Source organism: Coregonus lavaretus, assembly GCF_964263955.1.
Source record: "Coregonus lavaretus genome assembly, chromosome: 25".
Lineage (NCBI taxonomy): Eukaryota > Metazoa > Chordata > Actinopteri > Salmoniformes > Salmonidae > Coregonus > Coregonus lavaretus.
This window is the reverse complement of record NC_140012.1, coordinates 32,872,629-32,899,070: the sequence shown is the minus strand read 5'-3', so window position 1 is coordinate 32,899,070 and position 26,442 is coordinate 32,872,629. Positions and strand designations below refer to the sequence as shown.

Below are 26,442 nucleotides of genomic sequence, written 5' to 3'. Positions count from 1 at the left end.
TCATCTTGCAGTGATCTTCGACACAAGCCGGCTTTCAGGGGAAAATGAGACATTGCAGTTTGTAGTTCATGCAAAAAGGTAAGTTGAGACATTATAAATTGAATAAAAGGGAATGTTTTTAGTGTAAGGTAAGCCTAAACCCGGACCATTTGTTGGTAATGAGAAGATGTATACACACGATATAGACCGGTAAAATATCTACATTTCATTTGTACACTTTGCGAATCATGTCAGGTATTCAGAGTAGAAGTCCTCCCCCACACATACACACACATTCAGTGCCTTCAGAAAGTATTCACACCCCTTGACTTTTCCACATTTTGTAGTGTTACAGCCTGAATTTAAAATTGACTACATTTATATTTTTTGGGTCACTGGCCTACACACAATACCCCATAATGTCAAAGTGGAATTATGTTATTTTTTATTCTTACAAATTCATTAAAGATGAAAAGCTGAAATGTCTTGAGTCAATAAGTATTTAACACCTTTGTTATGGCAAGCCTAAATCAGTTCAGGAGTAGAAATGTGCTAAACAAGTCACATAATAAGTTGCATGGACTCACTGTGTGTGCAATAATAGTGTTTAACATACATTTACATTTACGTCATTTAGCAGACGCTCTTATCCAGAGCGACTTACAAATAGGTGCATTCACCTTATAGCCAGTGGGATAACCACTTTACAATTATTATTATTATTATTATTTTTTTTTTTTGGGGGGTTGGGGTAAGGGGGGGTAGAAGGATTACTTTATCCTATCCCAGGTATTCCTTAAAGAGGTGGGGTTTCAAATGTCTCCGGAAGGTGGTGAGTGACTCCGCTGTCCTGGCATCGTGAGGGAGCTTGTTCCACCATTGGGGTGCCAGAGCAGCGAACAGTTTTGACTGGGCTGAGCGGGAACTATGCTTCCGCAGAGGTAGGGGAGCCAGCAGGCCAGAGGTGGATGAACGCAATACCCTCGTTTGGGTGTAGGGACTGATCAGAGCCTGAAGGTACGGAGGTGCCGTTCCCCTCACAGCTCCGTAGGCAAGCACCATGGTCTTGTAGCAGATGCGAGCTTCAACTGGAAGCCAGTGGAGTGTGCAGAGGAGCGGGGTGACGTGAGAGAACTTGGGAAGGTTGAACACCAGACGGGCTGCGGCATTCTGGATGAGTTGTAGGGGTTTAATGGCACAGGCAGGGAGCCCAGCCAACAGCGAGTTGCAGTAATCCAGACGGGAGATGACAAGTGCCTGGATTAGGACCTGTGCCGCTTCCTGTGTAAGGCAGGGTCGTACTCTCAGAATGTTGTAGAGCATGAACCTACAGGATCGGGTCACCGCCTTGATGTTAGCGGAGAACGACAGGGTGTTGTCCAGGGTCACGCCAAGGCTCTTCGCACTCTGGGAGGAGGACACAACGGAGTTGTCAACCGTGATGGCGAGATCATGGAACAGGCAGTCCTTCCCCGGGAGGAAGAGCAGCTCCGTCTTGCCAAGGTTCAGCTTGAGGTGGTGATCCGTCATCCATACTGATATGTCTGCCTGTACTCCTGAGTGGCGCAGTGGTCTAAGGCACTGCATCGCAGTGCTAACTGTGCCACTAGAGATCCTGGTTCGAATCCAGGCTCTGTCGCAGCCGGCCGCGACCGGGAGACTCATGGGCGGCGCACAATTGGCCCAGCGTCGTCCAGGGTAGGGGAGGGAATGGCCGGCAGGGATGTAGCTCAGTTGATAGAGCATGGCGTTTGCAACGCCAGGGTTGTGGGTTTCGTTTCCCACGGGGGGCCAGTATAAAAAAATAAATATATATATATATATATATATATATATATTCACTAATTGTAAGTCGCTCTGGATAAGAGCGTCTGCTAAATGACTAAAATGTAAAATGTAAATGTCTGCCAGACATGCAGAGATGCGATTCGCCACCTGGTTATCAGAAGGGGGAAAGGAGAAGATTAGTTGTGTGTCGTCAGCGTAGCAATGATAGGAGAGGCCATGTGAGGATATGACAGAGCCAAGTGACTTGGTGTATAGCGAGAATAGGAGAGGGCCTAGAACTGAGCCCTGGGGGACACCAGTGGTGAGAGCATGTGGTGCGGAGACAGCTTCTCACCACGCCACTTGGTAGGAGCGACCGGTCAGGTAGGACGCAATCCAAGAGTGAGCCGCGCCGGAGATGCCCAGCTCGGAGAGGGCGGAGAGGAGGATCTGATGGTTCACAGTATCAAAGGCAGCAGACAGGTCTAGAAGGACAAGAGCAGAGGAGAGAGAGTTAGCTTTAGCAGTGCGGAGAGCCTCCGTGACACAGAGAAGAGCAGTCTCAGTTGAATGACCAGTCTTGAAACCTGACTGGTTTGGATCAAGAAGGTCATTCTGAGAGAGATAGCAAGAGAGTTGGCTAAAGACGGCACGCTCAATAGTTTTGGAGAGAAAAGAGAAAAGGGATACTGGTCTGTAGTTGTTGACATCAGAGGGATCGAGTGTTGGTTTTTTGAGAAGGGGTGCAACTCTCGCTCTCTTGAAGACGGAAGGGACATAGCCAGCGGTCAAGGATGAGTTGATCAGTGAGGTGAGGTAAGGGAGAAGGTCACCGGAGATGGTCTGGAGAAGAGAGGAGGGGATAGGGTCAAGCGGGCAGGTTGTTGGGCGGCCTGCCGTCACAAGTCGCAAGATTTTATCTGGAGAGAGAGGGGAGAAAGAGGTCAAAGCATAGGGTAGGGCAGTGTGAGCAGGACCAGCAGTGTCATTTGACTTAACAAACGAGGATCGGATGTCGTCAACCTTCTTTTCAAAATGGTTGACGAAGTCATCCACAGAGAGGGAGGATGGGGGGGGGGGGGATTCAGCAGGGAGGAGAATGTGGCAAAGAGCTTCCTAGGGTTAGAGGCAGATGCTTGGAATTTAGAGTGGCAGAAAGTGGCCTTAGCAGCAGAAACAGATGAAGAAAATGTAGAGAGGAGGGAGTGAAAAGATGCCAGGTCCGCAGGGAGTCTAGTTTTCTTCCATTTCCGCTCAGCTGCCCGGAGCTCTGTTCTGTGAGCTCGCAATGAGTCATCAAGCCACGGAGCTGGAGGGGTGGACCGAGCCGGCCGGGAGGATAGGGGACATAGAGAGTCAAAGGATGCAGAAAGGGAGGAGAGGAGGGTTGAGGAGGCAGAATCAGGAGATTGGAGGGAGAAGGATTGAGCAGAGGGAAGAGATGATAGGATGGAAGAGGAGAGAGTAGCGGGAGAGAGAGAGCGAAGGTTGCGACGGCGCATTACCATCTCTGTAGGGGCAGAGTGAGTAGTGTTGGAGGAGAGGGAGAGAGAAAAGGATACAAAGTAGTGGTCGGAGACTTGGAGGGGAGTTGCAGTGAGATTAGTAGAACAACAACATCTAGTAAAGATGAGGTCAAGCGTATTGCCTGCCTTGTGAGTAGGGGGGGACGGTGAGAGGGTGAGGTCAAAAGAGGAGAGGAGTGGAAAGAAGGAGGCAGAGAGAAATGAGTCAAATGTAGACGTAGGGAGGTTGAAATCCCCCAGAACTGTGAGGGGTGAGCCATCCTCAGGAAAGGAACTTATCAAGGCGTCAAGCTCATTGATGAACTCTCCAAGGGAACCTGGAGGGCGATAGATGACAAGGATATTAAGCTAAATGGGCTAGTGACTGTGACAGCATGGAATTCAAATGAGGAGATAGACAGATGGGTCAGGGGAAAAATTGAGAATGTCCACTTGGGAGAGATGAGGATTCCTGTGCCACCACCCCGCTGACCAGATGCTCTCGGGGTATGCGAGAACACATGGTCAGACGAGGAGAGAGCAGCAGGAGTAGCAGTGTTTTCAGTGGTAATCCATGTTTCCGTCAGCGCCAAGAAGTCGAGGGACTGGAGGGTAGCATAGGCTGAGATGAACTCTGCCTTGTTGGCAGCAGAACGGCAGTTCCAGAGGCTGCCTGAGACCTGGAACTCCACGTGGGAGGTGCGTGCAGGGACCACCAGGTTAGAGAGGCAGCAGCCACGCGGTGTCAGGCATTTGTGTAGCCTGTGCGGAGAGGAGAGAACAGGGATAGGCAGAGGCATAGTTGACAGGCTGCAGCAGATGGCTACAATAATGCAGAGGAGATCGGAATGAAATGAACTAAACATCTGGGAAAGGAGAGAGCGGGGCCTCCCTCACCACAACCACCAAATATAACTCTCCCAACTTCCACCTCAGAAACTATAATTGTTGTAAACTACAGCGGTTCAATGTTTTCTAGGAATAGACTAACTTAGTTTATTCAGCTAGCTAACTAGGTGCAGTATTATTCCGTGAAAATCGTCCGGGCACCTCGTCATAAGACGCCACAGCCAGCTAGCATGCCGGCCACAACAAACCACCAGTGTATCAACAGGCAAGCAGATCGTTCGTGTCCGTGTCTAACGTTGTGGGTTAGTCCCGACAGCATGAGCGAGTCCGTCAACTTATTCAGCCAGTTAGTTAGCTAGAATAGTTAGCAAACTAGCTAGCCATTGCTTTCAGACAAAGAAGAACCCCTCCTTTCACGGCACGAACACACAGAGAGAGCCAAACTAACGTTAACTAGTCACCCATGTCCCGAATTCCTTGAACGACTCGGGCTATCAATATGTAAAAAAAAAAAAACTCAAATGTAGGTTATGACTTACCCCTAGCAGCTACTGTTAGCTAGCCAAGTGCAAAGCTAGCCACTGAGATGACTCAGCCAGTTCGCGTCTGTTCGCTCGGTCGTTCCAGCTATTGTTTACTAGTAGCTATCCAGGTAGCAACAAGCTAGCTAAATTTCAAGCACAGTAGCCACTTGCTACCTAACGTTAACGGTTCAGACAATGAGGTTAGAAAACAGCTGAATGGTAGGCAATTATTGTATGTAATTATTGTAGGCAGCCAGCTGGCGTAATTACAGGCACTCTCAGGCGTGAAACAACTATACCGTTGCTAATAGCTACTCGCCAGCTAGTCCAGGTGGTGGGTTAGCTAGCTAGCTTCGTGCTACACCCGGCACAGCCGAATACAATACTAACCTACAATACATGCATTTTTTATGACCACCTCATCGCTGTACCCCACACATATAATTATCTGTAAGGTCCCTCAGTCTAGCAGTGAATTTCAAACACAGATTCAACCACAGAGACCAGGGAGGTTTTCCAATGCCTCGCAAAGAAGGGTACCTTTTGGTAGATGGGTTAAAACAAAAGTCAGACGTTGAATATCCCTTTGAGCATGGTGAAGTTATTAATTACACTTTGGATGGTTACTACAAAGATACAGGCGACCTTCCTAACTCAGTTGCCGGAGAGGAAGGAAACTGCTCAGGGATTTCACCATGAGGCCAATGGTGATTTTAAAACAGTTACAGAATGTAATGGCTGTGATAAGAGAAAACTGAGGATGGATAAACGACATTGTGGTTACTCCACAATACTAACCTACTTGACAAAGTGAAAAGAAGGAAGCCTGTACAGAATAAAAATATTCCAAAACATGCATCCTGTTTGCAACAAGGCATTAAAGTAAGACTGCAAAAAATGTGGCAAAGCAATTAACTTTTTGTCCTGAATACAAAGGGTTATGTTTGGGGAAAATCCAATACAACACATTACTGAGTACCACTCTCCATATTTTCAAGCATAGTGGTGGCTGCATCATGTTATGGGTATGCTTGTAATCGTTAAGGACTGGGAATTAGTATTTTATTTTTTGACAAAAAATAAATGGAATTGAGTTAAGCACAGGCAAAATCCTAGAGGAAAACCTGGTTCAGTCTGCTTTCCACCAGACACTGGGAGATTAATTCACCTTTCAGCAGGACAATAACCTAAAACACAAGCCCAAATCTACACTGGAGTTGCTTACCAAGAAGACAGTGAATGTTCCTGAGTGGCCGAGTTAAAGTTTTGACTTAAATCTGCTTGAAAATCTATGGCAAGACCTGAAAATGGTTGTCTAGCAATGATCAACAACCAATTTGACAGAACTTGAAGAATTTTGAAAAGAATAATGGACAAATGTTGCACAATCCAGGTGTGGAAAGCTCTTCGAGATTTACCCAGAAAGACTCAAAGCTTTAATCGCTGCCAAAGGTGATTCTAACATTTATTGACTCAGGGGGTTGAATACTTATCTAATCAAGATATATTACTGTTTAATTTTTTTTCAATTTTTACAAATGTTAGAATTTTTCTTCCACATTACAGAGTATTTTTTGTAGACCGTTGACAAAAAACAACAAATCAATTTTAATCCCACTTTGTAAAACAACAAAATGTGTAAACAATCACATAGAACACTTTCTGAAGGCACTGTACATCAGCAGATGTCAGAAAGTGCTTATACAGAAACCCAGCTTAAAACCAAGCAAGCAATGCAGATGTAGAAGCACCCAGTACACTACTTTTGTGGGGGAAAAAATATTTCAAACAATTCTATATTTTTTTATGAATATTTTTTATTTATTCTGATTTTTCAGGGGGTGCTGCAGTACCTTCAGCACCCCTACTTCATGCGGCTATGGCTACAACTGCTGTCACATAAGGCCAGAAGGGGTCTGCTGTCATATAAGGCTGGGAGGGGACTGCTGTCACATAAGGCTGGGAGGGGTGAATAACTCCAAGTTTCCAGATTAGGGAAATTAGCAGTGGAAAAAAAGAGGAAGAGCTTTATTTCTTTGGACAGAAGAATTTAAGACCTAGCTAACTTTCTCTTCCATGTTGCTGTCAAGAATACAAAGATTTGTACTTGAATCACTATGCTGAAAATTGGCGATCTACTATCATCGACTATATGTTAAATGCCTGCTATTGTTTTCTCATTGTAGTGCCAACCCTGAGCATAAACTGTTGGACAACACGTTGGATCTATCTATCCCACTGGTCCATGAGGTGGACACAACTATCACTGGGTAAGTGGTTCAAAAAGTGCAAGAGGACAAAACATAATTACTTTGTCTGCAATGCAGACATACAGTAAGCCATTCACTACAGTTAGGCCAAACCATAGAGATGGAAAGATCTTTGTTTCTGCGCCTTGACAGCATATGTGACAGCATGGGCAGCGCCATTGAGGCTATCTCCATTTTAAAGTAGTCTATTTTCTTCTTATTTTGTTTTTGAAAAAAGCGTAAAGCTAATATTGGTGATTTACCTGCACCTGCAGTGCTGGAGTCCTGAACCAAATATTGTGTCATTAATTTATTGTGGCCACTAGATGGCGGTGATATAGCTTAAAGCCATTTACAAACCATAGCACCCAAGAAGAAGACCATGCTCTGATCATTGGCTGATCACTCCCAACCCATAGTAATCCCCGCCCTGTTGACTACTCTAAAATGGTGGAAGCCCTCAATGTTAATGCCCATGCTAAAAGTGGTTATATCAAAGTTGAATCCTCTAACTATCTCTATGGTCCAAACACACTACATCCTCATACTGTCTGGGCGCGTAGACTCTGAACTTATGCTACCCTTATGCTATCACATGAAGTCACTAGACAACTCCATGGATTATTCAAATATACAGTATCAAGCAGCTTTAACTGCATTCTAAGATGGTAGGCTAGAATCAAGCTGAGAGACAAAGTCACTCTGTTTATTTGAACTGTATCAAGATTAATACAAACGGTCACATTAAGATCAAAGTGATAGTTAAACTAACGCTCAGTTTCTCTGCTAGTTTGTGTCTGCCTGGTCTCTACAGCTCTGTTCTAAGGCTCTTCACAGATTAAAGACACCAGACAGACAGAGCTGAGCTACATTATCAGACAGCAGAGCTGAGCTACATTATCAGACAGCAGAGCTGAGCTACATTATCAGACAGCAGAGCTGAGCTACATTATCAGACAGCAGAGCTGTAGCTGAGCTGTTTCCTCTCTGTGGAGGAACTTGGCTATTTGCGTCTCTCACTCCATTTTCTCTGAACTACACTCTCTCTCTCTCTCTCTCTCTCTCTCTCTCTCTCTCTCTCTCTCTGTGTCTCTCTCTCTCTGTGTCTCTCTCTGTGTGTGTCTCTCTCTCTGTGTTTCTCTCTCTGTGTGTCTCAGTCTCTCTCTCTCTCTCTCTGAACTAACTAACTCTCTGATAAAATGCAGCTAGAGATAAAGGGCTTTCAAGCTGATATGTTCCATTCTCACAACAACAGAACGGCCTTCCTCCCCCACAGGACACAAAGAAAACATCTGGACAACACACACCAGTCTTTAATCACTCCCTCTAACAGTCAATTTATATATGAAACATACAGACCTACACAAATTTCTTATAGAAAAATGTGATTTGATAGCCTTGAATAATGATATTGACATGAATCTGTTGGTTCTGTGCAATACCAATTACTGATTGTGAGACGGACTGTTGTTTGAACTGTCTAACTGTCCATCTGCCTGCCTGTCTGCCTTTCTGCCTGTCTTTCTGTCTCTGTCTGTCTGTCCGTCTGTCCACAGTGTGGTGAACCCGACGTCCTTTGTGTATGGGAACTCCATCGATGCCTCTCGCTTCGTCCAGCTGGAGGACATGGAGTGTAACTTCCAGCCACTCAACTTCACCTTTCAGGTACTGGGGACCCCCCCACCACCACCACCACCATCTCTCTCTAACCTCAATTCTCAATTTCCTACCTCTCTAACCCCTGACTTTCTATTTTTCTCTACCCTCCACCATCTTTATCTCCCTAATATTTCTCTCTCTCTCATCTTCTTCCAGGTGATCAACAACGGCCCCAGCAGGCTCCCTGGCTCCATAGTGGACATCAGGATCCCCAACCGGCTGGCTGGCAACGGGGCCGACATGTTCCACATCATGGACTCACAGGTCTGTCTGTCTGTCTGTCTGTCTGTCTGTATCTGTCTATCTATCAATCAACCATCTGGCTGGCAATGGGGCCGACATGTTCCACATCATGGACTCACAGGTCTGTCTGTCTGTCTGTCTGTCTGTCTGTCTGTCTGTCTGTATCTGTCTATCTATCAATCAACCATCTGGCTGGCAATGGGGCCGACATGTTCCACATCATGGACTCACAGGTCTGTCTGTCTGTCTGTCTGTCTGTCTGTCTGTCTGTCTGTCTGTCTGTCTGTCTGTCTGTCTGTATCTGTCTATCTATCAATCAACCATCTGGCTGGCAAAAGGGCAGACATGTTCCATATCATGTTCCATAGGTGGGTACCTCAGTCTGGCCTACCTGTCTGTAAACAACAGTCTATTTACCTGTCCATCCATCTGTCCAATTTATCGACCGGTATCCACATTATTTACCGATCCATCCATCCAAAAGCAGTCTATCAATCAAATTAAAACAATAGGCCAATATTAGGCTATCCCTAGACATTTGAAATATCTTCACGCCTAGAAGAGCCTCCAGGCTTCCATCAAACGGTCAATTTTGAATGAGGAAAATAAATTATTACAGGGGTAGTTTGGTAAAACGAATCCCGTCCGAATTGTCCACTGGAAAAACGGACATGCTGAGGTAATAATTACATAACTAACGTTCTATGGTAAAACTAGTCCCGTGCGAGTAGGGCTTATGAAGGTATTTTGTGACGTTTTTGTTTGTTTTGGACTTCACTAAGGGTTTTTTCGGGCACACATCATTCTTTCTCAAGGCAAGCCAAAGTCAGTAGCCGAAGTCTACGCCCCTTCGTCAGTGATTGGTCAGCAGTAGGGATTCTTCAATAAAGTCTTTGTTGTCATTAAACGAGAGTCGACTCGTTTTCATGCACATTTTGTCATTGAGAAATACTTAGTTAGATGTAAAATTGCACGACTGAGTTTTCTTTGGCAAAAACGTCAAAATTAATGACAGATTTCTTGAGTTATCTTTTTAAATTCTGACTATTTTGAGAAAGTGAATACTGGCTACGGCGTCTCAAAATGGACAAATAGTACTATTGCCGCTTTTTTCAGATTTTTCAAGAAAAGGTATTTTAACCTCTTAAGGCCCAAGCTGTTTTTTTACATGCATTTTTTATTTCTCTTTGCTATTTGGGCTTATTGGAACCTAATTAGAATAAAAACTAAGTATCATCTTTTGATATGATGTACTTTTAGAGAAAAATGATGTCCACATATGTGGATTCATGGTCCGAATTGCATTAGGCTAACATTTTCAACACAACTAATTTAAGTATGTATGTATGTATTTAGTGATTTAATTGTTATTTATTTCATTGGGACCATGTACAGCTTTTTAGCTGCATCAGAGCTAGCTTTTTTCCCATTTTACGTGTGTGCATGTTTACAAGCATATTAGCTGTTTCGAGGAGCCTCAGTCCATAAGTACACTTACGTGTACTTCATGTTTAGCGACCTACAAAGTTGCTAGTTTTACACTTTTTTTTTCAAATTTGCATGTCATGACAAATATACAAGGCTTTTATAAATATCTAAATCAGAATAAGCCATGAAATATGACAGAACTTCTACACAATTGTGGACATAAGAGCTAAAAAGTGCTGTCCACGTATGTGACCACTAAGCCCTAGGAGGTTAAGGGACTATGCGAGCACACTCGTTCGGTTCTTGGCTAGGCGCCAGCCGAACTGAAGCATGCTGACGCCTTAACCCAGCCTAAACCCCAAAGGGCAAGCAAAAGGCTAGTAAAAAAGAGAGGAACCAGGCTCAGAGGGGAGACCCATAATACCTACATTATTTCCCTGTCTATACTGTATGTCCAACAGTAGTCTCCCCACACTATTTACCCATTCGTCCAAACATCAGTACCTCTGGCGTTATTTATTGGTTTATCGACCTACAGGCCATCCACATTCTTTCTTGCCTTTATCCTACTGAATGAAGTATATCACTCTTGTTTGCCTTCATGGCCGAGTGCTCTGGATCCACATTAGCAAACACTTTAATACAAGCTGCTAAAATGGCCTTCTAGTTTATCCGTCTCAGGTCATGGAACACAGGACCTGTTAGAACAGTGCGAGGCACCTTTTGAGGCCAAGAAAAAATGTATATAAAGGGGAAATAAATGTTGATATAGCTACTATAGCTAGCCTGGCTGGGCAACCATTTTGTTTCACAACAACAGTGTCTCATTTAGGCTAAGAAACTCCATACCCCCAGTGGGTGCTGTGTTTTCATAACCCCTGCATATAGGTAGATCAGGGGAGAGCTCAACCTGTTAATTGTGTTGACTGTGTGAATGGGAGGATTGGAGCAGAGACTGCAGACCGTATCCCACCCTGCATCACCACATCTGGAATCACTTGGAGGGATCAGACAGCTTGCACGGAACTAACGGGGAGATTGGGGGAGTGGATGGGGGGGTGTAATGGGACACCTGCAGATCATTCTACTATTCTATAACATCCCTAATGTAGATTTGGAGTCACAGAGATCAGAAACTGGGGCCCTGGATAAAAGTAGTGCACTACATAGGGAATAGGGTGCCATTTGGGGATACAGGCTTTGTCTGTGTTAACACTGTCTGAATATGTAGACTCTCTGTTCTATAGGGGAGGTCATTTTACAGTGGGATGTTCTCCTTATACTGTATTTCAGAGTGACCGACATCTATTAACAGACAAGATAAACATGCAAAAAAAACGTGCACAATTTGTTAATTAGTCAAACACCTGTCTGGCACCAAATGGTGGGCTACACACTGATGCCAAAAACGACATTATTTTTCATGTACAATAAATCTGCTAATAGCAGGGTGCAGTTGTAAAACAAAACCAGCTTATGAGAGTCAACAATGTCTTTATTGATATACTGTATCACAGCAAAATGAGCTGTGGCCTTACTCTAGGGAAGCTAAACATACCATCAATCTGTTCAGAATTCTATACCATGAAATTCTCTTCTAGCAGGGAGTCTCTCTCGCTCTCTCTCTCCTCTCTCTTTCTATCTCTCTCTCGCATTCTCTCTCCTCTCTCTTTCTATCTCTCTCTCGCATTCTCTCTCTCCTATCTCTTTCTATCTCTCTCTCTCATTCTCTCTCTCCTCTTGCTTTCTATCTCTCTCTCATTCTCTCTCTCCTCTCGCTTTCTATCTCTCTCTATCATTCTCTCTCTCCTCTCTCTTTCTATCTATCTCTCTCATTCTCCCATTATCGCTCTCATCTAACAGACAGAGTTAAAGTTAGCCCACTATATGTATCATAGTCTCTGTCCAAAAAGGCATCCTATTCCCTACAAAGTAGTGCCCTATATGGGAAATAGGGTGCCATTTGGGACGCAAGCATTACTCTTTCTCAGGCAGTGGATTGAAGCAACAAAAACACAGGACACACTGGACAGTTAAGCCCAAAGTCATAAAATAGTAGCTGTAGATAGTATAAAATAGTGATGTGAAGGGGTAGAGAGGAGAGAGGCAGTGTGTGGTATAAAACAGACAATGGAGAGGTTATAGGACACTTCCACTTCTGGATGAGAGGGAGGGAGCTCCCAGGTCTGGATGAAGTGTGTGTGTGTGTGTGAGAGAGAGATGTGAGAGAGAGAGACCTCCTGCCAAATGTATGACCATACTAGAGACACATATTTCCCTCAGATTACACAGATCCACAAAGAATTTGAAAACAAACCCAATTTTGATAAAACCCCTTATCTACTGGGTGAAATACCACAGTGTACAATCACAGCAGCAAGATTAGTGACCTGTTGCCACAAGAAAAGGGCAACCAGTGAAGAACAAACACCATTGTAAATACAACCCATATTTATGTTTATTTATTTTCCCATTTGTACTTTAACTATTTGCACATTGTTTACTATCTACTTCACTTGCTTTGGCAATGTTAACATATGTTTCCCATGCCAATAAAGCCCTTAAATGAGAGAGAGAGAGTAGAGAGAGTAGAGAGAGTAGAGAGAGAGAGAGTAGAGAGAGAGAGAGAGAGAGAGAGAGAGAGAGAGAGAGAGAGAGAGAGAGAGAGAGAGAGAGAGAGAGAGAGAGAGAGAGAGAGAGAGAGAGAGAGAGAGAGAAGAAATGAATGGGGGGTATAGAGGCAGAGGAAAGGGAAAGCAGAATGGGGAAGCCTTCCCTGGGGGTATGGTTGGTGGTGGAAAACCACCCTGGCTCTAAATCACTCCATATGGGGAAACCTGTCAGGAAGCGGCACCGTCCGTCGCGTTCTTCCCCCACCTCCTGCTGGGGGACAGAACTTCCTCTCACCCCCTAAGACCCATAACAATCCTGGGACATCGGCAGGAGTAGCTGACAGTAGGCCTGATAGACAGGCTTGCGTCCCAAATGGCACCCTACTCCGTATATAGTGTCCTACTTTTGACCAGAGCCCTTGGGCCCTGGTCAAAACTAGTGCACTATATAGGGAGTAGGTTCCCATTTGGGACACAGACAGTCTCCACATTCACACTCTCAACCCCACACCCTGGGGATCCGTACAAGCTGAAGGCCGAGTCCGATGAACCAGTCAGACTTTTCTCATCACTCACCGACGGTCCCACAGGCCCCCAGTCCTTGTACTTTTTAAAACAAGTAAAAACCATGTTGTGAAACCTTGAACATTATGATAAATATATTTGTATGAACATCAGTGGGTCTTAAAAATAACATTATTGGGCTCTCAGGAGAGTCGACTGCTATTACTTAATTGTAGAATGTGTAAATTGTTGAATAATTCTGAGATATTTATGTCTCTCCAACTCCCATCCTCCCTCAACCTCCCCCTCCTCTCTCCCCCTCTCCCTCCATCTCCCCAGGTTGCGGAGGGGCGAGGGAACTGCACCCCCCACAGGAACCCCCAGCCCTGTACCATCCCCCAGGACAGAGAGAATATCTTCCACACCATCTTCGCCTTCTTCACCAAGTCTGGCCGCAGGGTCCTGGTAAATAAACACACACATGCAGAGAGAGACACACACCCACACAGACACAGAGAGAGAAAGTTGCACACACAGAAGCATGCATGCAAACATACACACACACAGAGAGAGGGAGGCACATGCATGCACGCACACACACAGACAGATGCATGCACACACACTTTCACACACACTTGGACAGTCACAGTCAGTAGAGTTTTAGGGTTCACTGAAAGTGTTTCCTTTGTTGATGTGTGTTGTAGTGTATCATCTGTTCATTTCTTTCTTTCTTTCTTTCTTTCTTTCTTTCTTTCTTTCTTTCTTTCTTTCTTTCTTTCTTTCTTTCTTTCTTTCTTTCTTTCTTTCTTTCTTTCTTTCTTTCTTTCTTTCTTTCTTTCTTTCTTTCTTTCTTTCTTTCTTTCTTCCTTCTCTCTCTCTCTCTCTCTCTCTCTCTCTCTCTCTCTCTCTCTCTCTCGCTCTCTCTATGTATCTGTCTCTCTCTCCCTCTGTCTCTCCCCCCTTCTCTCTTTCTCTCTTTCTCTCTTTCTTTCTCTCTCTCTCTCTCTCGCTCTCGCTCTCGCTCTCGCTCTCGCTCTCGCTCTCTCTCTCTCTCTCTCTCTCTCTCTCTCTCTCTCTCTCTCTCTCTCTCTCTCTCTCTCTCTCTCTCTCTCTCTCTCTCTCTCTCTCTCTCTCTCTCTCTCTCTCTCTCTATGTCTCTGTCTCTGTCTCTCTCTCCCCCTGTCTCTCTCTCCCCCTGTCTCTACCCCTTCTCTCTTTCTCTCTCTTTCTTTCTTTCTTTCTTTCTTTCTTTCTCTCTCTCTCTCTCTCTCTCTCTCTCTCTCTCTCTCTCTCTCTCTCTCTCTCTCTCTCTCTCTCTCTCTCTCTCCCTCTGTCTCTCCCCCCTTCTCTCTTTCTCTCTCTCTGTCTGTCTTTCTCTCTCTCACCCTCTCTCTCACTCCCTATCCTTCCTCTCTCTCTCTCTTTCTCTTTCTCCCAATCCCCCCTCTCACTGTCTCTCTGTCTCTCTCTCTACCTCCTCTCTCTCTCCAACAGGACTGTGACCGGCCAGGGAGAGCATGTTTAACCATCTCATGTACTCTAGGCTCCCAGACCAAAGAGGAAGCTATCAGTATAGATGTGAAACTTCTACTAAACACAGAGATACTGAAGCGGGTAAGCACATGATTATTACATTGTTGTTACATGGTTATTACACAAGTATATTGGTATTACATTATGGATCTGAAGGAAGTTGTATTAATTCCCCCACCCTCACACACATACACCTACAGGACAGCTCGTCGTTGATCCAGTTCGTGACGAGGGGTAATGTGAGAGTGGACGAAAGGGCCATGGAGGTACCAGAGGGCCTATCAGAAGACACTTCAGTAAGAACATCACTCGCATAGATTTACTACTGCAAAGCACTTTACAGTATGTGTGACCCAATCAGTATGTTTGAGAGATCAGTTTCAGCATGTAGTAGAGACATAATGCAGCAGTAGACACAACATGATGTCAGTGAGACATTCTAGCAGCCAGTTGAATGCTATGCTGTGCTGTGTTGTGCCTCAGCCAGCCCTGAGGGGTGACTCTAGAAGCTGAATCTTGAGTTAAGCCTGGGGAGCAGCTGGTGGCAGGAAACCAGCTCAACCTGGATGTCATGGGGGTTGTATTTTGCATACATACACACACACAGGGCAGCAGGCCTCGATGCGTTGAGTGATTGGATGTGCCTGTGGACCAGTGGAATGAAGTGACGAGCGCTCGGCATCCCCACATCCCAGATCCCCTCAGCTGATTACATTGATGACCTCCAGGCCCCAGCTCGCAGCTCCGTCTCCTGGCCTAGGTCCCTGTGGTCCCTTGGGGTGCAGTAGCCTTGGTTTGTCTTAACTGCGATGAGGCCCTGTTTCTTTTCCCAGCAAGCCTGCTACTTATCAACAGCTGACAAGATTTAGTTTATCGCCCGTGTCATGCAAACAGGCCCTGGTAAATTTGGTAAATGAGTTATAAGCTCAGCGATGGAAGACTCAACTTAAATGGTTCCTTACGTTTTAGTACCCGTAGGCGTAGACATTTCTTCTATATTGTTAGCACAACACACACTCAGCTGGAGTCAGTCAGTCAGAGTGCAGATCAGAACGTAACATATGTTTCCATTGCACACATGCAAGTGGTTTGGCATTCGTAACAACAGAAGGTGCAATTCCACTATGGATAAAAAATATTTTTTACAAATGTGGGAAAGCGTTCAGGAGGAGTGACAGTTAAAAGAGGATTTATCCTAGACATCTTCTTGGTCTCTGTTTTCTCTGTCTCGGTTGTTCGGCCGGTGTTACGTTTTTCATGCCACATGTGGACTGGAGTCTCACACGGTGAAACACTCTGATAACAATGCGTCTGCATCCCAAATGGCACCCTATTCCATATATAGTGCTAGTGCACTACTTTTGACTACAAAAGTAGTGCACTATATCGGGAATAGGGTGCCATTTGGGACGCAACCTGACAGTATTCTTAACGGGACACGTTACAGTTTGAAGAGGTGAAATTCTTCCATATTTCAAGGTCATTTTCCTTTTCGCTATGCACCATATATTCCAGTTGGAATGGTGTGTTATTGTGGAAACCGGATGTCTAGGATGAAGGGATAGTAGAAGGGTTTCCCACCCTCGACCCAGACCCTGGTTCAAACACTATTCAAGATCTTTCTTCAATACTTTGAGCGTTTGCTCTAGCCTGCCTGGAGTGTCAGATGGGCGGGCTTTGCAGTTTTGGGACTATTCTATTGGTCCATTAAGCCAGGCAAGCTCAATCAAGCACAGACACACACACACACACACACACACACAAACTGTCTGGTTGCCACCTATAGTATTGTGTGTGTATGTGCGTGCGTGCATGAGTACGTGTGTGAGACCACGTCTCCCCTCCAGAGACAGTATTTAGGCTCACCCCCTCTCTGGCCTTGGAGGTTGGCACTTAGCTAAATTATGAAGGGTTAAGTCAACGAAGGATTTTGTCAGAGTAAACACAGATAATTTAGTGGGTTATTGTGAATTAATGTCATGGGAAGCAGGCAAAAATTTGTTAGACCTATAATTTATAGTGGGATCAGACTGTCTGTTTGTTCAGACTGAGAATGTTTGTTGTGGAGTTCTCCTTTGAATTTAACAAACCAGATCACTTAAATTCATATATGACTATACAGTAGTATCAATGTTATGTTTTAAAGTCTGATGTTGTATACACTGAAATTGCTATATACATAGCTCCAATTTAGATTTGTATCACATAATGTGCAACAGAATATTATCTGTGGCCTTACTGTGTGAGGATGTTGGAATAGTAGGATTGATTTGATTTATGTTTTGAGATACGTTCACATGTACAATGAAAGAACTAAACATTTCAAATGTAGATGGGTAACAGGCATTTTATGCAACAGAATATTCTACTGTGTTCTTAGATTAGAAGGAGAATGCTGCAATTGTGTGATTGATTTGAAATCATGTAACGCCATGGGATCCTCTATTTATCTTTCTCAGACATTCTTGCTTCATCCAACTCCTTTTAAAAGTCACCTTGGAATAGTCCTCCAGACATTCCAGTCTCTGACACAGCCAAGGTTGCGTTCCAAATGGCACCCTATTTCCTGTATAGTGCACTACTTTTGACCAGGGCTTTGACCAGAGCCCTATGGGTCCTGGTCAAAAGTAGTGCACTTTAAAGGGAATAGGGTGCCATTTGGGACGTAACCCAAGTTATACTATCACTATTGTTCCAAAAAGGAACTTCCCAAGAGCCTGTTTAAAAAGTAAGACATTTCACAGCAGACGCTATTATCAAACAGGAAATTGCATCATCATGCAGTCGTCATTCAACCCTGCACCTTAGAGGCTGCTGCCCTATATACACAGACATGGAATCACTGGTCACTTTAATAATGGAACACTAGTCACTTTAATAATGTTCACAGTGCCTTGCAAAAGTATTCATCCCCCTTGGCGTTTTTCCTATTTTGTTGCATTACAACCTGTAATTTAAATTGATTTTTATTTGGATTTCATGTAATGGACATACAGTCGTGGTCAAAAGTTTTGAGAATGACACAAATATTAATTTTCACAAAGTCTGCTGCCTCAGTTTTTAGGATGTCAATTTGCATATACTCCAGAATGTTATGAAGAGTGATCAGATTAATTGCAATTAATTGCAAAGTCCCTCTTTGCCATGAAAATGAACTTAACCCCCAAAAAACATTTCCACTGCATTTCAGCCCTGCCGCAAAAGGACCAGCTGACATCATGTCAGTGATTCTCTCGTTAACACAGGTGAGAGTGTTGACGAGGACGGACAAGGCTGGAGATCACTCTGTCATGCTGATTGAGTTAGAATAACAGACTGGAAGCTTTAAAAGGAGGGTGGTACTTGAAATCATTGTTCTTCCTCTGTTAACCATGGTTACCTGCAAGGAAACACGTGCCATCATCATTGCTTTGCACAAAAAGGGCTTCACAGGCAAGAATATTGCTGCTAGTAAGATTGCACCTAAATCAACCATTTATTTAGTTCATCAAGAACTTCAAGGAGAGAGGTTCAATTGTTGTGAAGAAGGCTTCAGGGCGCCCAAGAAAGTCCAGCAAGCGCCAGGACCGTCTCCTAAAGTTGATTCAGCTGCGAGATCGGGGCACCACCAGTGCAGAGCTTGCTCAGGAATGGCAGCAGGCAGGTGTGAGTGCATCTGCACGCACAGTGAGGCGAAGACTTTTGGAGGATGGCCTGGTGTCAAGAAGGGCAGCGAGGAAGCCACTTCTCTCTAGGAAAAACATCAGGGACAGACTGATATTCTGCAAAAGGTACAGGGATTGGACTGCTGAGGACTGGGGTAAAGTCATTTTCTCTGATGAATCCCCTTTCCGATTGTTTGGGGCATTCGGAAAAAAGCTTGTCCGGAGAAGATAAGGTGAGCGCTACCATCAATCCTGTGTCATGCCAACAGTAAAGCATCCTGAGACCATTCATGTGTGGGGTTGCTTCTCAGCCAAGGGAGTGGGCTCACTCACAATTTTGCCTAAGAACACAGCCATGAATAAAGAATGGTACCAACACATCCTCCGAGAGCAACTTCTCCCAACCATCCAAGAACAGTTTGGTGACGACCAATGCCTTTTCCAGCATGATGGAGCACCTTGCCATAAGGCAAAAGTGATAACTAAGTGGCTCGGGGAACAAAACATCGACATTTTGGGTCCATAGCCAGGAAACTCCCCAGACCTTAATCCCATTGAGAACTTGTGGTCGATCCTCAAGAGGCGGGTGGACAAACAAAAACCCACAAATTCTGACAAACTCATTGATTATGCAAGAATGGGATGCCATCAGTCAGGATGTGGCCCAGAAGTTAATTGACAGCATGCCAGGGCGGATTGCAGAGGTCTTGAAAAAGAAGGGTCAACACTGCAAATATTGACTCTTTGCATAAACTTAATGTAATTGTCAATAAAAGCCTTTGACACTTATGGAATGCTTGCAATTATACTTCAGTATACCATAGTAACATCTGACAAAAATATCTAAAAACACTGAAGCAACAAACTTTTGTGAAGACCAATACTTGTGTCATTCTCAAAACTTTTGACCACGACTGTACACAAAATAGTCCAAATTGGTGAAGTTTAATGAATATTCAAATAATTCTAAAAAATAAATAACAGAAAAGTGGTGTGTGCATATGTATTCACCCCCTTTGCTTTGAAGCCCCTAAATAAGATCTGGTGCAACCAATTACCTTCAGAAGTCACATAATTAGTTAAATAAAGTCCACCTGTGTGCAATCTAAGTGTCACATGATCTCAGTATATATACACCTGTTCTGAAAGGCCCCAGAGTCTGCAACACCACTAAGCAAGGGGCACCACCAAGCAAGCAGCACCATGAAGATCAAGGAGCTCTCCAAACAGGTCAGGGACAAAGTTGTGGAGAAGTACAGATCAGGGTTGGGTTATAAAAAAATATCAGAAACTTTGAACATCCCACGGAGCACCATTAAATCCATTATAAAAAAATGGAAAGAATATGGCACCACAACAAACCTGCCAAGAGAGGGCCGCCCACCAAAACTCACGGACCAGGCAAGGAGGGCATTAATCAGAGGCAACTTAGAGACCAAAGATAACCCTGAAGGATCTGCAAAGCTCCACAGCGGAGATTGGAGTATCTGTCCATAGGACCACTTTAAGTCGTACACTCCACAGAGCTGGGCTTTATGGATTAGTGGCCAGAAAAAAGCCATTGCTTAAAGAAAAAAATAAGCAAACACGTTTGGTGTTCGCCAAAAGGCATGTGGGAGACTCCCCAAACATATGGAAGAAGGTACTCTGGTCAGATGAGACTAAAATTTAGCTTTTTGGCCATCAAGGAAAACGCTATGTCTGGTGCAAACCCAACACCTCTCATCACCCCGAGAACACCATCCCCACAGTGAAGCATGGTGGTGGCAACATCATGCTGTGGGGATGTTTTTCATTGGCAGGGACTGGGAAACTGGTCAGAATTGAAGGAATGATGGATGGCGCTAAATACAGGGATATTGTTGAGGGAAACCTGTTTCAGTCTTCCAGAGATTTGAGACTGGGACGGAGGTTCACCTTCCAGCAGGACAATGACCCTAAGCATACTGCTAAAGCAACGCTTGAGTGGTTTAAGGGGAAACATTTAAATGTCTTGGCCTAGTCAAAGCCCAGACCTCAATCCAATTGAGAATATGTGGTATTACTTAAAGATTGCTGTACACCAGCGGAACCCATCCAACTTGAAGGAGCTGGAGCAGTTTTGCCTTGAAGAATGGGCAAAATTCCCAGTGGTTAGATGTGCCAAGCTTATAGAGACATACCCCAAGAGACTTGCAGATGTAATTGCTGCAAAAGGTGGCTCTACAAAGTATTGACTTTGGGGGGGTGAATAGTTATGCACACTCAAGTTTTCAGTTTTTTTGTCTTATTTCTTGTTTGTCTCACAATAACAAATATTTTGCATCTTCAAAGTGGTAGGCATGTTGTGTAAATCAAATGATACAAACCCCCCAAAAATCAATTTTAATTCCAGGTTGTAAGGCAACAAAGTAGGAAAAATGCCAAGGGGGGTGAATACAAGCCACTGTACATACTGCTTTACTTATTTCATATGTATATACTGTATTCTACTGTATTTTAGTCAATGCCACTCCGACATTGCTCGTCCTAATATTTATACATTCTTTTACTTTTAGATTTGTGTGTATTGTTGTGAATTGTTAGATACTACTGCACTGTTGGAGCTAGATACACAACCATTTTGCTTCACCCACAATAACATCCGCTAACTATGTGTATGTGACCAATAAAATTTGATTTGGTTTGATTATCTCAAACTCCACCAGACCATAGAAGATATTCCCACTGTGTCTGCATCCCAAATGGAACCCTATTCCCTACGAAGTGCACTACTTTTGACCAGAGCTCTTTGAGCCCTTGTCAAAAGTAGTGCACTATATAGGGAACAGGGTGCCCTTTGGGATGCAACCACAGTCCAATTGGAATGCCTTCTGTGGTCTGGTGGAGTTTGTCTATCAGATATAGACTGATACAGTTCTCATAGAGAGCTTTGGATCTTTGGTACAGTACCAGTCAAAAGTTTGGACATACCTACCCATTCAAGGGTTTTTCTTTATTTTTTACTATTTTCTACATTGTAGAATAATAGTGAAGACATCAAAACTATGAAATAACACATATGGAATCATGTAGTTACCAAAAAAGTGTTAAAAAATCAAAATATATTTTAGATTCTTCAAAGTAGCCAGCCTTTGCATTGATGACAGCTTTGCACACGCTTGGCATTCTCTCAACCAGCTTCATGAGGTAGTCACCTGGAATGCATTTCAATTAACAGGTTTACCTTGTTAAAATATATTTGATTTGTTTAACACTTTTTTGGTTACTACATGATTCCATATGTGTTATTTCATAGTTTTGATGTCTTACATTTTAGTCATTTTAGCAGACGCTCTTATCCAGAGCGACTTACAGTTAGTGAGTGCATACATTATTATTATTTTATTTATTTTTCATACCCCCCGTGGGAATCGAACCCACAACCCTGGCGTTGCAAATGCCATGCTCTACCAACTGAGCTACATCCCTGCCAGCCATTCCCTCCCCTACCCTAGTCGACGCTGGGCCAATTGTGCGCCACCACATGGGTCTCCCGGTCGCGGCCGGCTACGACAGAGCCTGGATTCGAACCAGGATCTCTAATGGCACAGCTAGCTAGACCACTGCGCCACTCGGGAGGACACTATATCTTCACTATTATTCTAGAATGTAGAAAATAGTAAAAATAAAAACCCTTGAATCCAAACTTTTGACTGGTACTGTATTTCTAGATAACGAGACACAGATGAATAGGTCTCTGGGTTGTATTTTAAACTCGAGTCTGTGTGTCTGTCTGTGTTGTAATGTAATCTCGGTCTGTGTGTACAGTATTTCTCTGTGTTTCCAATGTAATCTTGTCTGTAGTCATGAATTTCTCGTCTTTCACATTTGCATCGCTCAGGAAAGTTAGGATAGTTGTAAGAATACTAATATTTTGGAAACAATTCATATTTTCCAGATGAGTGTTAGTGTATATATTTGTGTTTGACTGTAATCTTGTTGTGTCTGTACATCTGAGTCTATTTGTCTTCTTGTTGTGTTCCAGGAGCCGAGGGGCTAAGTGTTTGGCTGGATGTATCTGTGTGTGTGTGTCTGTGTTTGAGGCTATGTTTGACTGTATTGTTATTGTGTTGCAGCTGGTGTTCGAGGCGCTCCACAGCCAGGAGCCAAGGGGCTATGTTGTTGGTTGGATCATTGCCATCAGCCTACTGGTGGGAATACTCATCTTCCTACTGCTGGCTGTGCTGCTCTGGAAGGTAACACACACACACACTCACAGACTCTCGCACACACACACACACACACACGTACACACACAAACACACATTGTCTTCTGCAGTACAGCGAATAGTCTGGACTATATCTGGTAATTTCCTTGTTATTGGGAGGTGTTTTGTCCCTCATATTGTTTTTAGGCTATAGCCTAGAATACCTCCCCTCTAACTGGTAAACACACACCCATTGTGCTCTAGTCTACACTGTAGCCTCGAACTCTGGTCGACCTGTACCCAGGTCAAAACGTTAACCACTACTCCAATAGGGATATCCCACTTTTGGGAAATTGTAACACAAAGTAATCAAGGCTAGGGTCGTTAAGGACTGTACCCTGTCATTGACTAATTTCACATTTTTTTCCTTTCATAATTATAATTATCATAATTATCTCTAATCTACATAATTAGCTTTCCTCACCACTTAATGGCACTATCTTTAATTGCTGTAGTTTGTGTCATGGTAATGTATAATGCAGGGCTCTCCAACCCTGTTCCTGGAGAGCTACCCTCCTGTAGGTTTTCAATCCAACCCCAGTTGTAATTAACCTGATTCATCTTATCAACCAGCTAATTAGAATCAGGTGTGCTAGATTAGGGTTGGAGCGAAAACCTATTGGACTGTAGCTCTCAAGGAACAGGGTTGGAGGGCCCTGGTATAATGTCACCATCATTGTGCAATTTGTATAAAGCCTCTTGTTTTGTCTGTGGCAGTGCTACATTTCTTCTGAAATAGACAGTCAGCACTCACCAATAAAGTATGACTTTGATTTATTATCAGCAGTCACAATGAACACATTACAGCCATCAAGCCTTTGTCAGTGCTATGTTGTCAAGGGATTGGTTCACACAGAGTCCAGTTGTGAAGTGCTGCTTCTCTTGGATGAGAGCGGCATGCAGTCAGTCATAGGGGAGGTGCTCTTGGCCAGTCTTTAACAACCATACCAGGAACAAAACACGGACTTCACTATAATTTACACCGACCATACATACCACACACACACGCACGCACACACACACAGTCAAGCAGACACACACACATACCATACTACACACATGAAAGAAAGAAAGATCTCAGAAGGGGAAATGGCAATCACCCTGATGTCCAGACAAGAGGCCACCCCCCTTACTTTTCTTCACACAAAACTCCTATTATTTTCCTATTTTCCTACTCCCTTCTTTTTTCCCCCACTGGGAATACCACGACTAAACCCTGGAATGTTGGTCCTGGGATATACTGTGCATGTGCTTACGTGTGTGTTTGTAACACCAGCCGTCCCCCCTCCCTTTCCCCAGGTCCTTGCACCCTGCCAAAATAAACCCCTCTTACAAGAGCCATATCCACTATTTATCTTTTGAGGAAATTCCTGAGGAGAGGCAGAGGTGTCCCAAATGGCACCCTATTCCCTATATATACTGCACCACTTTTGACCAGGGCCCATAGGGAATCCCATAGATTTCTGGTCAGATGTAGTACACTACTGTATGTACAGATGTAAGATCTTAATTTGATCACTCTTTTGTTGCTGAGAAATGTCCTGCCAGCAGGAAATGCACATTTGCAGTGTATTCAACGTTTAAAAAAGGTTTCTAAAGTATGTAATTTCCATGACAAATGTATCAACCCCAACAAAAAAAAATCTATTAATTATAATCCACATTATAATTCAGTTTCATGTTGCTGCAGGATTATTTTGCTGCTGTAGCAAACTGGCTCAAATTAAGATCCAACATCTGTAGGATATAGGGTGCAATTTGAGACGCAGCCTAGAGGTCTGTATCAATAAACGGTGTGGTCAAACAGAGATAAATGAATGAAATCACTACGAGAGAGAAAAGACGACGACAACAAGACAACATATACATTTACATTTTAGTCATTTATATACCATACCACAATGACAGTATTACACACAACCAGCACATCATCATCAAATAAAACATTTAGAATAGTAGAAACTACATAAAACAATATAAAGAATGAGAAGCACAACGAAGACAGCCCAACCAGTGTCACCACAAGAGCAGCGCCTTGAAGCTCACTTTGAGCTCCTAATGGAGCAAAGGGCCTCAACAGTGCATCTTTTCTGATTCCATGTGGTTCTATCCTGGTGGTTGCTGCCTGGTGGCCAGTGTAAAAGAGACTGGTAAATCTTAACAGGTCAAACATCTGGCCGTAGGTCCACTTCACTGACCACTGCTCCTTCCCATTGGCCCTTAGAACAACTGACTACGATGGCTCCTGGAATGGTCTAGCGGTCTGAGCCGCTGCCTCAGGGATGCATGCACCAGTGCAAGCGAGGGTTTGAATCCGACCCACTGCTAGCACACCCTCTCCTCCTACCTTTCCTGTCAGTCTTTCACTGACCTACAGTATATAATACTGTACAAACAAACAATATGAAACCGCTGACCCTAAGAACAACTGACAGGAGTCAAACATCTGGCCATAGGTCCATCTCACTCCCTAACCATTGCACCTGAGATTCTAGCAACTATTGATTGTTGATGCCCATATGAGCATAGATAATGGAATAGAGACGTGTAAATCTTAACAGGTTAAACATCTGGCCACTGCACCTCACCACTGACCCTGAGCTAACAACAAGGGTTTTTATTCTCCTTCCCCCTCTCCTTGTCATCCTCTTCTCCTTCCACCTCTCCCAGATGGGTTTCTTCCGCCGACGCTACCGGGAGATCATCGAGGCCGAGAAGAACAGGAAGGACAGTGACGAGAGCTGGGATTGGGCGGAAAAGAATCACTGAGAGACAGAGAAGCCAATGAGCACGCAGGGATTGGGGATTGGGTCAATGGAGGATCCAATGAGCTGGGTGCGTTCACCACAGCCAGCCAATCAGGACTAAGGGCCCTTCAATCTTCCATATGTGGAAGAGAAATAAATATTCTCCGGATTTGTCGGAGGGAGACTTGACATTTTGGTGGGTGGGGGACAGGGGATCGAGGAAACAAACAAACAGACATCTGAGGTGATGGTTGGTGTGGCTTGCTAGGGTCATATTCATTAGGACCCTAATTCAGTGCAACAGAAAATGGAAATGAGCGTTTCTTATTTGACAAGCCCAATGAGTCTTTTCCTGTTTGTCTTTTCTTCCGTTTGGTGCCAAATGAAAATAACACTCGCAATAAATTTAGTCCCTATGGTGCTTATGGAGGTAACTTCCTGCCAATCAAATCTATGGAGGTAACTCCCTGCCAACAGAAAATAACAGAATGGAACTGTTAAAGAAAGAAGGGGCCTGTTCAGGAGGCTGTAACGTTCCAGAACGTTTAGATAGAAATGTATAGTGCAGAACAGAAATTATTGTCATATATCAGAATATGGAATTGCATCAGCTCTATTCATTCTATTTCTATCTGCAACGTTCAGAATGTTTCACAACCCTGAATACACCCAAGGAGATTGATGTCCATGGACAGGAAGTGGAAATGACAGATATTATCAGACAAGACCACGAAAACCCTCAGGGCTCTGTTTTAATAGTAGCAAAAATTTATTTTTATACATATTAAAGCCATATTGTGTTAAATTGAGGCTTCAAGAAAGGGTTGGTTGGGGTTTTTGAAGTCTAATGTAAGCATATCTATATGTTTTTCTTTAAAGCACTGATGTCCGAGTTGATAAGAAGAGTTGATGCTATGTTTCCAAAGTTTATCCTTTCGTTTCGATGCCAAAGATAATGTATAGTATATGA

At 43.9% G+C, this 26,442-nt stretch overlaps 1 protein-coding gene across 1 annotated transcript in view; it reads left to right on the top strand.

Annotated features, from left to right (window-relative positions):
- LOC311100891 (integrin alpha-9-like) overlaps window positions 1–25,893 on the top strand; it is a 46,045-nt gene extending 20,152 nt beyond the window's left edge. The window contains exons 5-13 of the mRNA XM_084141882.1: window positions 6–78; window positions 6,811–6,894; window positions 8,430–8,538; window positions 8,689–8,796; window positions 13,659–13,784; window positions 14,814–14,933; window positions 15,053–15,148; window positions 22,594–22,713; window positions 25,396–25,893. Of these exons, the coding sequence (XP_083998008.1) occupies window positions 6–78; window positions 6,811–6,894; window positions 8,430–8,538; window positions 8,689–8,796; window positions 13,659–13,784; window positions 14,814–14,933; window positions 15,053–15,148; window positions 22,594–22,713; window positions 25,396–25,494 (935 nt within the window). The 3' untranslated portion in view covers window positions 25,495–25,893. The remainder of the gene's footprint in view (window positions 1–5; window positions 79–6,810; window positions 6,895–8,429; window positions 8,539–8,688; window positions 8,797–13,658; window positions 13,785–14,813; window positions 14,934–15,052; window positions 15,149–22,593; window positions 22,714–25,395) is intronic.
- Window positions 25,894–26,442: the final 549 nt, after the last annotated feature.